The sequence below is a fragment of the Stegodyphus dumicola genome, chromosome 8, assembly GCF_044657685.1.
Source record: "Stegodyphus dumicola isolate Sdum_Otavi_A_Nest chromosome 8, ASM4465768v1".
NCBI classification, from domain to species: domain Eukaryota; kingdom Metazoa; phylum Arthropoda; class Arachnida; order Araneae; family Eresidae; genus Stegodyphus; species Stegodyphus dumicola.
Genome location: NC_140775.1, coordinates 163,305,594 through 163,318,490, shown reverse-complemented (window position 1 = coordinate 163,318,490; position 12,897 = coordinate 163,305,594). Strand labels below are relative to the sequence as shown.

The 12,897-nt window shown below is 31.9% G+C and overlaps 1 protein-coding gene across 1 annotated transcript in view; it reads left to right on the top strand.

The window, feature by feature from the left end:
- LOC118185565 (trypsin-2-like) overlaps window positions 1–9,850 on the top strand; it is a 62,271-nt gene extending 52,421 nt beyond the window's left edge. The window contains exon 6 of the mRNA XM_035355444.2: window positions 7,126–9,850. Within this exon, the coding sequence (XP_035211335.1) occupies window positions 7,126–7,299 (174 nt within the window). The 3' untranslated portion in view covers window positions 7,300–9,850. The remainder of the gene's footprint in view (window positions 1–7,125) is intronic.
- Window positions 9,851–12,897: the final 3,047 nt, after the last annotated feature.

Genomic DNA, 12,897 nt, shown 5'->3' with positions numbered 1-12,897 from the left:
ATGTGACTAGCAATCAATTATATTCAAAAGACTAACAGACTAAATTAACATAATAAAACTGATTTTGAGAGAAGGTAGTCATGCGAAACATTTTATTAATTTTATTAACTGAATATTAAAAAACAGTTAAATTGAGTTATATTTCTGAGTTTTAATGAAATGAATATTATAATCTTGAAAGTAATGTAATCTTGTATAAAAATGGCAATCTTTTTTGTCAAACAAATATTTCTCCATTGTTTTTAAACGTACAGATATATCCTCTTTTTTTTAGCAGCATAACATCTTCTCATACAAGCGAAGAGAAATAATAATTCTAAGTGGAAGTTTCTTTCTTAAAAAATCACAGAATTTATTTATCTCTTCGTTCGTTTCAAAATGCAAAGCGAGTAATATGGGGTGACTACCGAGAAAAATACTTCGGAAAAAGTCGTGCAAGAAAGTGTAATTATATATCGATAAGACCGCTGAACGATAAGACGGCCGAGTGATAAGACCGCTGAAGTCTATTAGTTCGACCCGGATTAAAACCTCGACTAATGGTTTGATTGCTTGGGCATTTTCGTGGCTTTCTTCATGTATAATGTGAATACAAGCCACTTTTCCTTCGAAAGTCCTTCCATGAAAATCAGAAAAATAAGCACTGTATTTATAGGTGTTTTCGTGCTACCTTCTTTAGATTATTTTGTAATATTACAGCCTTAATATAATGTATGAACTCAAGAAAAACTGCTAAATTAACAAATGTTTAACAAATACGAAAAGAAAAAAGACTAACCCCATAATCGTCATCTATGAAGCTTATATTTTTATTTATCTAATTGTTGTACTCATATATGTACAAACACTTTTATTTCATATCCTTCTCACATACAGTTATTTCATTTTATTTAATACTAGCAGAAGTACCCGATACCAGATACGTTAGATTAAGAGTAATGTATCTAACAACAGAAAGAACAATACCGCTGTAATCCTTCTCTAATAACGATGAAAAAAATACGATACATATTCATATATTTTTTAGTCTGATGCAAAATGGAACTCACATAAAAATTTCGATAGCAAAATAAACTAATTCTCTCTCATTATATCAGCAACAATCGCATTTTAGTCGATGATTAAATGTGCCAAAAATTTATCATAATTGATCAGAAATCAATAACGCGAGTAAATAAACACAACAGGCATTCTTCTTTATATATATAGATTTTGTAAAATTTACAAATTTTTTATTGGAAAAATTCCACGATTTGCAAGCGAGTAGTAGCAACGCTTTTCGAAATAAAGCATTTTTATTTCCAATGCGCGACACTGTTGCCACTCGGGAAAATGAATGCGAAAATTAGCGCTTTCAGAGTTTTTAATTAATATTTCGACTGATTAAAGTCGTACGATCTTCTGGTCTGTTTTAAATGAGGTATAAATTCAGACGTCTTATTATTGTAAAACGTTATTACTCGTTTCTGAGAAAATAATCACTGAAAATTTGGAAAAACCGTAGATCTAGAGTAAAAGTACTAGCATTACTCATCCTGCGCTAGCTGAACGAGCAGGTTCCTCTTTTTGAAGAGTCAATCTGATGAAAGCCATTGCAAAGGCAAGGATCATACTGTCGATAAAAAAATAGCCGTATAATATACACATATGTATAATAAATTAAATTTAATTTCAAACAGACCAGAAAAATACCCCTACACGATCCGATTCCAAAGAAAAATTCTCTAAAATATGGATAAAATACTTTAATGTTGAGGTGAATTAGCTTAATTGAGTTGAATCATTACTTTATATTACATTAAATTGAATTTTCACTTAAGTAGGCAAAGACGAAATATGCTCAGATATGATTAATTTTTGCTGATTTTATCGACAGTGGCTAATGCACTTTGAAAAGTCGACCTTTTTTAATGGAATCAATAATAATTAGTAATGTATTTTTTTTTATTTTGTTCTAAACGAATTTTTAATTAACAACTTTTAATTAACTTCTATTTTACAGTAGTTTTTCACTCTGATTTTATTTCGAGGGGATATTCTCTAATTAATAATTCATATATACATACAGCTTATTTTCATTGATAATATATATATGTAATATTTTTTAAGCATAGAAGAGGAATCAGTTTGCAGTTGTTGTGGCTTATGGTAAAAGCTTACAGATGAAGATAACAAAACCTGAACTTGATGAATTCAGGCTTTATTTCCTAGCATATAAAATCATCTCAGTAGATATTTATCTAATCATAATGAAATATGATAAATTACTATTTACATTGGTTTCTTAAAATCAAGACGCAGGCATTTTAGGGGGAAGCAAAGCGGTGAGATATTAGCTATGTAAAAGCTAGCAGAAGAAAGACGTAATTACTTGCCAGAGGTATTTATACTAAGTAATGATGTAATTGTAGGAGTAAGCTGTGATTGATTAATATTAGGTTTAGTTGCCCTTTTTCAGTAGCATTACATAACATAGATCTCGAATTTGGAAGAACAGATGAATTTAGGGATCTAAAACGTTAGTTTTGAAGTCGCCAATTATTTTTCAAGCAGCTACCGTATTTTCTTATATCATACATATATTTACATATTGCGCCTGCAACGATAGTGAAACAACAAGCAGCTGACATTTATAACTAGACTGAATCTCATCTGCATAGCTTTATTGATCTGTATATTCTCATATTATATATACGAGGGTTGGAACTTTAATAGTGGCAACACAGCTAAAAAAAACGCTACGCAACAAAACCAAAGAATATCGCGTATACCACACGTAAACTACATACCTACCTTACCTCTCAGCAAAAAGACTCGTCCTGCCTACGTCACGCGCATGCGGAGTGACGCGAAGAACGAATCCTTGTATTAGCTCGCGGTCTAAAGTAAGTGTTGTCAGGATGTTTTCAAAACAAGAACAACGATGTTGGATAAAAATTGCATGTGCCAGAGGTCGTACAGCACGACACTGTCATCAAGGGCTTCAAGAGGCTTGAGGGGAATCTGCATTGCCTTACAGAACCGTAGCAAGATGAGTGAAAGCATTCAATGAAGGACGCCAAAACGTGGCAGACATGCTGCGGCCAGGTCGTCCGAGTGTCAGCGATGTAGACGTGCAAGCTGTTGCCGCACTAATGGACAGTGATCGCTGCCAAACGATTCGTCAGCTGGCCGGACAAACAGGATTAGCGCATACGACTGTGCTGCACATTCTGAAGGAACGCCTGTCCATGAGAAAAAATTCTTCGGGATGGGTTCCACATCAATTGACGGAAATGCAGAAATGGCTACGATACGATGCTGTCCGAACCCACCTGGAGCGCTATGAGCGCGAAGGAGATGCTTTTTTACGCCGTATCATTACGCTGGATGAGACTTGGGCCCGATCGTACCAGCCAAAACTGAAACGCCAATCAAACGAATGGCGTCATGAAGGGTCGCCATGACGTTCGAAATTTCGTCAGAAACCCAGCAATGTGAAAGTTATGGTCATTCTCGTGTACGACTGTGATAGTGTCATCCTAACGCATACCGTTCCCCCACAGCAGACCGTCACAGCGCAGTATTACTGCTCATTTTTGGAGCACAATCTCCGACCAGCTTTGAGAAAAAAACGGCGACAATTTCTGCAGAACGCTCCTCTCATTTTGCATGACAATTCTCGGCCGCATGCAGCGCAAGCTGTGACTGATTTGTTCAAGCGATGGGGCTGGGAAGTGCTTTACCATCCACCATACTCCCCAGATCTAAGCCCTTGCGACTATGACTTAATTCCTAAGATGAAGGAACCACTTCGTGGCACTCGCTTCCAAACTGTTCCTGAGATTCTTGTGGTAGTAGACCGGTCCATTCAAACTATCAACAAAACAGGCGCTGCTACAGGTATTCTGCGACATCCACATCGTTGCAAACGGGTTGTACACAATGCTGGTGACTATACTGAAGGACTGTAAAACATGGTGACATGAATCACTTTTGTATTCCTTGTAAATAAATAGTTGCCACTATTAAAGTTCCAACCCTCGTATTTTGCTGCAAAGCTGCACTAGCAAAAAGGCAGACAATATCATCGTCTTTCTTCGAGTTTCTTGGTCTTCTGATTTTCAGCTTTTAGAATACTATATTCTAGAAGTATTCTAGATGACAGTATTCTGCAGAACATGGGGCTCCATGAAACTCCTGTTGGAGTTCTGTAAGTCAAGTAAAAATTCGAAGGAGTATTTTAATATCATGTGAAATGCAAAATTAACCATTTAAAGTAATAATTGCTACAAATTGTTTTATTTCTTTCATTATTGTTTCCTAAAATAATGTGAAATAGATCTGTTTTTATAAAGAAATTATAATTAAGTAATAATTCTGCATATGAAGGATATAGAGTGTTGACACATTTTCAAAGCTTTGTGATAATTATTTTTCTAAGAGTAGTAGGAAATCCCAAAAAAATTATAATTTTAAGTGTTCCTGCAGCCGACAAGTTTAGAAGACAGTTGCTAAAAAAAATAAACGGTTTTAAAAGTGGGTTAAATCTACAGAAAAAAGTGTAATTAAATTTACTCGCCAGTAAAAACGAAGAGCAATCTTAAATTTTAATTACTCTTGTCTTTATATCTCTCATTATCAAAGTTTGTAAACTTCACTGGAGATTTCTCCTTATCTGTAGCTTATAAAAAGTATATAGAAAATAATAACTATGATAAGAATCAGTTTCAAATCAATAAGGTTTTGATTTTGTTTCTTCTGCAAGGATCAACTTTTTTCATAAATTCCTGACTTCTTAGGTATGTGTAGAAGGTTGCTGAGATAAGAATATTTATAAACAGATTGTAATGATGAGAAAATAAATGTTACTGAAAAGTACAGTAACCTTCCTGTTTTTCGGACTCAAAACAGTAAACTTCCTGTTTTTTGCCCATGAGAATGAGAGGATGTGTGGGTAATTGGGTCACCTTTTTTCTGTAAGACATACACAAGTTACTGTAAATAAGGGGGAGAGAAATTTTATTTACTTTTGTTTGCTTTTATTTTGTTTATCGAACTTTGTTCATTTTAAAATTAAATGTTTTTATTTCACTGAAACAAATACAAAAGGTACTTTATTTTAGCCAAAATTAAAAAATGGAATTATATTTTTTTGGCCTAACTGTACAATGTATATATATTTTAAATGATATAAAGCAATGAAATTATACTTTAATTTACTTGAAGGAAACCTTAAAACTAAACATTTTATCTTTGTTTTCATAGTCTTTGTTTGTTGTAGTAAATTAAACGGAGAAGATATTATTTGAGAAAACGTTTACCTTTTTCTGGTCGGCAAAAATTGAACTATAGTTTACGCTGACTTAATAACTTCATAAAAGTTAATATAAATAAATAATAAAAGTTGATTTAAAATAATAATAATGTATCCTTTGCGTGAAAATTATTTAAATTAACGATAAAGTACAAATAAATTAACAAATTGAATTTTAATTAACTAGAAAGGTTGGCTGATTATTTAAAAGCCCAGAATGGGATTGTCTGTCTATGGGAAGGAAGTGACTCATATTCACGTTACACATGCAGAAACCCACAAAAACTAGTCAAGCATCCATCCAGTTGGCTTGGAGTCGAACCCGGGACGAACTCCCAGCATTCACCAGTCTTAACTCTTCGGTCACTGGTGAGGCTTAACTAGCAAGGACAAATAAGATTCACATAGTTGGATTTCTGAATAACTAGAAATACCTAATGCTCCTTGTTATCTTAAAAATAGTGTAATACATCTAAACCTCAAAATCCGACGCATATCGAAAATATAATTATTATTTATAAAAATATTGAAAAATGTTGAAAAGCAGTTACCAGAATTCAAAAATATTCCCCTGGGACAAACATCGATATCCATACTTTATTACTATATAAAAATTTATAAATATTCCTCGAACTTACAGTATTTAAGACTGCATTTTCTATTTGAAATTGCAAATTTCAAGCTATAAATACTACACTGCAAGGCTTCCTTATAAGTTTCGATTACCGGCGAAGGCGATTGCTAATTTTTCATCTTGCCCGCTTCCATAAAAATCCTAATGTCTCTACAGTGGCGCCCGAACTAAAAGGGTGTTTGGATGATGATTCTCCACACCCAAGATTTGGCGATTGGGTCCCTTAAAAGCCCTAGTCGCGCTTTAAAAAGGGGAGTATATAAGGTATCTCTCCCACTTTCCTAGCGTGCCTTCGGGGTGTAGTGATTCTGCACGCTGGGCCGGTATTTCAGAGGTCCGTGGTTCAATTTCCGGCAAAGGCGGTTGCTAATTTATCATCTTTCCTGCTTCCAAAAAAGTATCTAATGTCTCTACATCCTAACTCCATCCAGTCCCATATAAATGCGTCATTGTCAACACTCTTTTAAATTTGTTGGTATAGTAAATGAAATTGCATCGTTTCCTCACTGTATGTTGAAGTTCAGAGGTCCAGTCCCGGGAGGACATCGCTGATTTTCACATTTCCTACTCTGACAAATACCTAATGATTCTACGAAGTGGCTCCCGAACTAACATGTCCTAGACTATAACTGACCACCACTTGTATTTCGCGATCGGATTCCGCTACTTCTTAGTCGCTTTTTAAACAGGAGAGTAGGTAAGTAATTTTCTCTTTCCTCATTGCATGTTTTCGTTACGTAATTGTAAGCATGACAAGCTGGCAATCGGATGGTCTGGAGTGAGAATTTCGGTTAGAACACCGCTGATTTTTCATGTTCTCCGAGCTTAGAAAACGCTTAATAAATTGTACAAGCGACCCTTAAACAAAAATTGGTGACGATAATTCGTCATCTCCAGGATATGGCTATAGAATCCTAGCCTTTCCAGTTATCCTTTATATGAAGAAAATTTAAGGAATTTTACCCTTGCTTATCGCATGCCTTCTTGATAAGTTTAAAGCTCGAATCTACAAATTAAAGGGAGGATTTGCCCCCTCCAGTACTCTGTATAAGCACATGATCTGAGAGAAAACTGAAATCTAAATACTTGTATGTATTGTACTGCTTGAACTGAAATGTTAATTTTATCAGCCAAAACCTGCAAAAATTACATCTATTGCCATAGTTTCTATAGTGAGAATGTTATTCTTTTCTAGGGCGATTCCGGAGGTCCTCTGCAGTGCCTGGTGAATGGACAATATTATGTTGCTGGAATCACGTCTTTCGGATCCGGTTGTGCAAAAGAAGGATTTCCGGATATATACACGAATACTGCTTATTTTGCTGACTGGGTGAAAGAAATCATGAGCCGACCTTCAGCTAAGAAATAATATCTTCGATTCTTTTTCTCGGACTTGCGCATATAAAACAGACAATGTATTATAAAGCAACGTCCTTCACGGCTACATATCGCTCATGCAAGTGAAAGGCACCGGAAATGATAAAATGTGTGTGTTTCTATTTCAAAGCCTTAATGTATAATTGCAGCCATGTTTGTTTGAAAGAATCTTTATGAGATCTCATTATGAATGAAATAATAACGTTTCTTGTATTCATGAGGATTTGAAATCTACTTTTGATTCTTATAAAATCCTAGCACAGTTTATTAGTTTGCTTTTAAATAAAAAATTAATAAATAATTTAATTTTTAAATGATTTTTCAATGTTAAATTTGATGTTATTTATAATATAATTAAAACTTTCTGTGAAAGTTTGTTTTGAAATTCGCTGTCCTGTATGTAAAACCACAATATGATTATTATTCTACCAAACCGTCCTATATGTAAAACCACAATATGATTATTATTCTACCGAAAACAAATTCTTCATATTTTTTTAACTTGACGCACTTTCTTGTGTGATAAGTGATTTTTTGAGTAATTTTAAGGAATGCCTGGAAATTTACTTTTGATTCTTGCAAAGTCCTAGCGTAGCTTTATTATTAGTTTATATTTTGAATAGGAAATTAACAATAATATAATATCAAAATGATTTTCAGATTAAAAGTTAAAATTAATTTCGGATTAATTAAACATTTTTATTAAGATTTATTTTTCAATATAAAGTTTCTTTATTAATAATTCTTTATTAATTCTTTATATAATACCGTTATTATTCTTCAAAATCTATTTTCTACGTATTTTATTTTTAATTTATTTTATGTGTATGAGAGATTTCAGTAACTGTTGTTTTGAACTTTATCAGTTCTTTTATATAATTTTTAACGCAGAATGAAATTAAAGCTCCAAATTTTATTTTTGTTCAGAATTAAATTTTAATTAGGCGCAAATAAGTTATAAAACCCGACCAGTAAAATACAATATACAACGATGGCTGCTGATTTTTAAAGATCCTTTTTAAATTTATGATCATTTTTTAGAAATTAAATATTCTAAATTAGATACATTCTCCAGCACACGACGATAAAACTTATTAAAAATAAATAAAAATTATATTATTTAGATTTCTTGCTTGAGAAACATTTATTTTGCAATTAATTTTACAGTTTTCAAACTTTTAAAGTGAAGGAAAATCTAAATATAAAAAAAGAATGTTTAATAATTACCTCTTAATTTCTCTTATGAATAGTAAGTAATAAATTTAACGTTAAATATATAGTTTTAAGTATGTTAAATGCTAGAATTTTAGTCAAAAGTTACTTCTATATGTTACAGTCAAAATAATTTAATTACTTCTTTACTAATACGTAACATATTCAAGTTTTAACATAAAAAAATCATTTCAAGTGCCTTAATATATTAGAATCTCAGTCAAAAGGTACTTAAGAACATTAGCGTCACAATAATTTAGTTACATCTTCAATGATTAGTAATATATTTAAGTTCTAATACAAATAAAATGATAACATTGAAAGAATTAATATTAGAACCTGAAGTATAAGATACTTAAATGCATTAGAATCACAAATTATTACCTTTTCAATAATGAGTAACATATGTAAGCAGAAGTAAAAAGATATTTGAAGTTGAAAGTGCCTTAAAATGTTAGAATTCTTAATCCAAAGATGTTTTAGGATTACGATAATTTAATTATCTCCTTAATGATAAGTGATATGTTTAGTTTTGGCTTGGCTAAAAAGGTAAATTTGAAAGTATCTAAAATATCGCGAACTTGGTCAGAAGATACTTTAGTACATTAAGATTACAATGATTTATTTAAGTTTTCAGTAATAAGTAATGAACAGAAAGATAAAATTTAAAGTTCTAAAAAAAGAAGTTTTTTTAATGCTCTAAAATCATAATTTTCCAGCAAAAGAAATCATTCAATTTCTTTTAACATAATGAACATAAAATATTAGTAATATTAGTAAGATGACAATAACTGCACAAACAATAAACTGGTTATAAATTACTGTAAATCTGCGAATAATTTTAATTTAATGGTTTCTATTTATTAAAACTATTTCGTAAAATTACATTTACTCATAATTTTTTTTCCAAATTAAGTTATTTCAAGCAACTCAGTGGCGTAAAATGCTCTGTATAGCGTTTGGTGTTTCCTTAACATCTCATCTACTTCTAAATTTTATTCGAATCAAGAGTATTTTTTTTTAAATCTCGTGTTTCTTAAATTAAGTAGTACTGAATTTAAAACCACTTCTGAGAGACATTCATGAGTGAAATTAATCTGGTACCCACATTTAAATGTAACATAAAAATTTCCTGAACTATTTGTGTCTTACAGAGTCAGTGACATGTACTTTTTTGTCTTCCTTGAGTTTTAGGAATATAAAAAGAGAAATTTAGAAATGCTCAAAAATTCTGTTATTCTTCAATTTTATGTCTCAGTTTTCTTACATATTTAATCTTTTATTGTATTGTTTGTTATTGTTGTAATAGGAATAAAGCAATTGCAAATATTTATGGAGGTGCCTTATTTTTACGCTAACTAGTACAGGGTCATTATTGGGGCCAATAATACTTCTCTAAATAAATAGCAACATGTTAGTGAATGTCACCTTGGAAACCGACTTCATAAGCAAAATGGCAAAAGGACTTCATAAGCAAAGGTGAAATGGGGATTATCGATGAGTTTTATTTCACAATTTCTAAAATCAATGGAATAAATACTTAGCATTACAACATTTCTGCAAGGAATAGGCAGTAATACTGATTTTTTTCACTCGCGTTGTGATCTGACGCACAGTTTTTAATGTGAAATACAGGGCGCGGCTATATATCGAGTCCATACAAGACCCTGAGTATTCGTTATTTTCGCATCCGTTGGTCATAGACTTAATATGTCCACTTACAAAAATACTTTAAATCACAGAAACATGCACTTTTGAGTCATTTCTTTAGTTTAAAAAATATATTTTCTAACAATTACGAAAGTGAACATTTTGCGTGTTCTCTCGATACCTATAGTTATACTTAAGAAAAGTTTATATTCATTATAAAAAAATAAAACACAAATATTTCACTCCTGTCTAATTAAAATTGACCGAGATATTTAATTTCAAAATTTGAGATTTTCAATATTCTTTCTAGTTTTCCGTGAAAAATAAATAAATTAGAATAATTCGAGATTAATATTTTTGTTCCTTTTATTGTCATTCAGTGATATTCTTTTTTAATTTACACAAGTGTGTACCTTCCCTAATTTAAAGTTTTCTTACAGATGGCGTGCCTAAATTATTTTCACACAGGTCAGTTAAAAGTTTTCAAATGCTGAATTCGTTATTACAGTATTATTTCTCATAACTGGTAGTAACCGGACGTCATTGGTTCCGAATAACTGAATATATATTTTTAGAACTTATCTGTTCGTGTTTCCTGATATCATTGTCGAAACTGCAGCATTCGTAGTTAGTTGGTTGTGTTTTCAGATCCATTCCTCACAACTAATAAATAAATTTAATATCAAAAATCAGACAAATTATTTAAAATAAATTAAAACACATACCAACAATTTTATATTTCAGAAAAGCAAAATTATCAACATTTTAAAATTACTATATATGACCCCGTAACTCAGAAATTTTTAGCATGATGACATATGATTTCGAATGTCTGCCTGCTTATAAGTATTTCGGGAGAGTTTTTAAAATTCGCTGAGTGTACGATGAAGCATCATAACATAGTGCGCTGAGAATTAATTAATGAACATTAATCGGTAGATCTTATGAAAATGGGCAGTCCTTCTTCAGCTTCCATTTTCCCAGTGTTTTGGTCTACAGCATCATCTTCATCCTCCCCTAACTTCTCCACATCATCTTTCTCATTTCCCAGCATCTATCCAATTATTTCATAGTTATCATAAGAGAGTGTGATGAGAACAGAATTGTTCGACATTCATTTAAGCCAAACTTAAATTTAAATATTTAAAAAAGTCCCAAAGCACAGATATTGGCATCATTTGAAAACTTTTATAATCGGAAGCGTACGACCAACAGTTGCAAAAATAAAATCCGCATCAAGACTTATGTGGGCACAAAAAATTTAAAATTTTACGTTAAATTATTACGCAAACATTTTACAAAACTGGATTCTAGGGGTAAACCCCCTTATGGAAAATCTCTCTGCTCTTTTAATTCTATGCTGCATTTCATTTAAACTTTATTTCCCAGAACTTCATTACAGATATATTTCAATCAATTCAATTCTCATTTCGAGACAAGGCAAAAGTTCATAGAAACTCGAAACATCTTCATTAAAAAATTGCAAAATACAGAAAATCATAAAACACCAAATACTATTAAAAACAGTTAGCAATTTGACCAGCGGGTAGGGAGACAGATTTTTTGGTGCGTAAAACTGAAAGCTTACTTTTGGTCCCACTCGCGAAAAAGGAAATGAAGTTGGTGCAGAAACTGACTTAATGCACTATTCTATTAAGAATTTCAAATATAAACAAATAGCAGCCTCGTTAAGCTTAGTAGAACTTTAAAATATTTTAAATTGTTGATAATTCTGCAACTAGTGCATGCAGATTAACTAAAGGTCATAAAAACCTTAACCGGAACATAAGAACAAATAATTCAATCACTTTTAAAGCAAACTCGGGTAAAAAGGTGGGTATATTATATGGACTTTTGATGTTGCCGATTGCTAAAAAAAAGGAGATGAACAACTTCATGCTATAGCACTCCCGTATACAAAATTTCAGCGTTCTCGGGAGACTCGTTTTTGAGTTACGCGAGATACCTACCTACATATGTATGTACAGATGTAACGAAAAGATCTCTTCTTCTGAATCTATTTTAAATCCATTTTACAAACCGTTCTGGAAAAAGAGTCCTTTTTTTCTGTTCGTACGAACAGATGTCAGGGTAAAACATCGTTCAGACGGATTCGAGAGCTATCAGAGTGGATATTTTCGTTGAAATATGATACCCAAAATTTTTCACGATTACAATACTTCCTTTTCTTCGTACAAGGGAGTAAAAATATCAATTCGACTTGCCCAATAGCAAAATACTGTTGCTAAGCCTAACATGTGCGAAATAATGAGATCAGATAAACTACGAATTCTAAACTGATTAATAATAATAAAAATAATTAGAAGAAACTGCTGTTGTAACATTAAATATGATGTAGCGAAATAAATCATTTTCTCTGTTTTTCTCATGAAAAATTCCGAAAAGCAGAAATTGTCTCTTTAGTCCGAAAAGGTTCAGAAAAAAACTGGTGACCAAGATACAAACAGGTGCTTCAAAGTTGCATGAAATAGGAAATAGCTTCCTTTGCTGAATATGGTGAACGCACTAAAGAAGAATATGATATACATCTTTATCGCCATTACCGCAGCTGCACAATGCACTTGAAGCAAGACCATATCGTTTTAAACAGCTCTTAAAATTTCCTTGTCCAATCAAAAATTAGGTTACTTTAAAATCTGTTAAAAACTGAATAATTTTTTTTCTTTGAAACATTGCAGGAAAAAACTCTTGTCACATTGTGCATTTG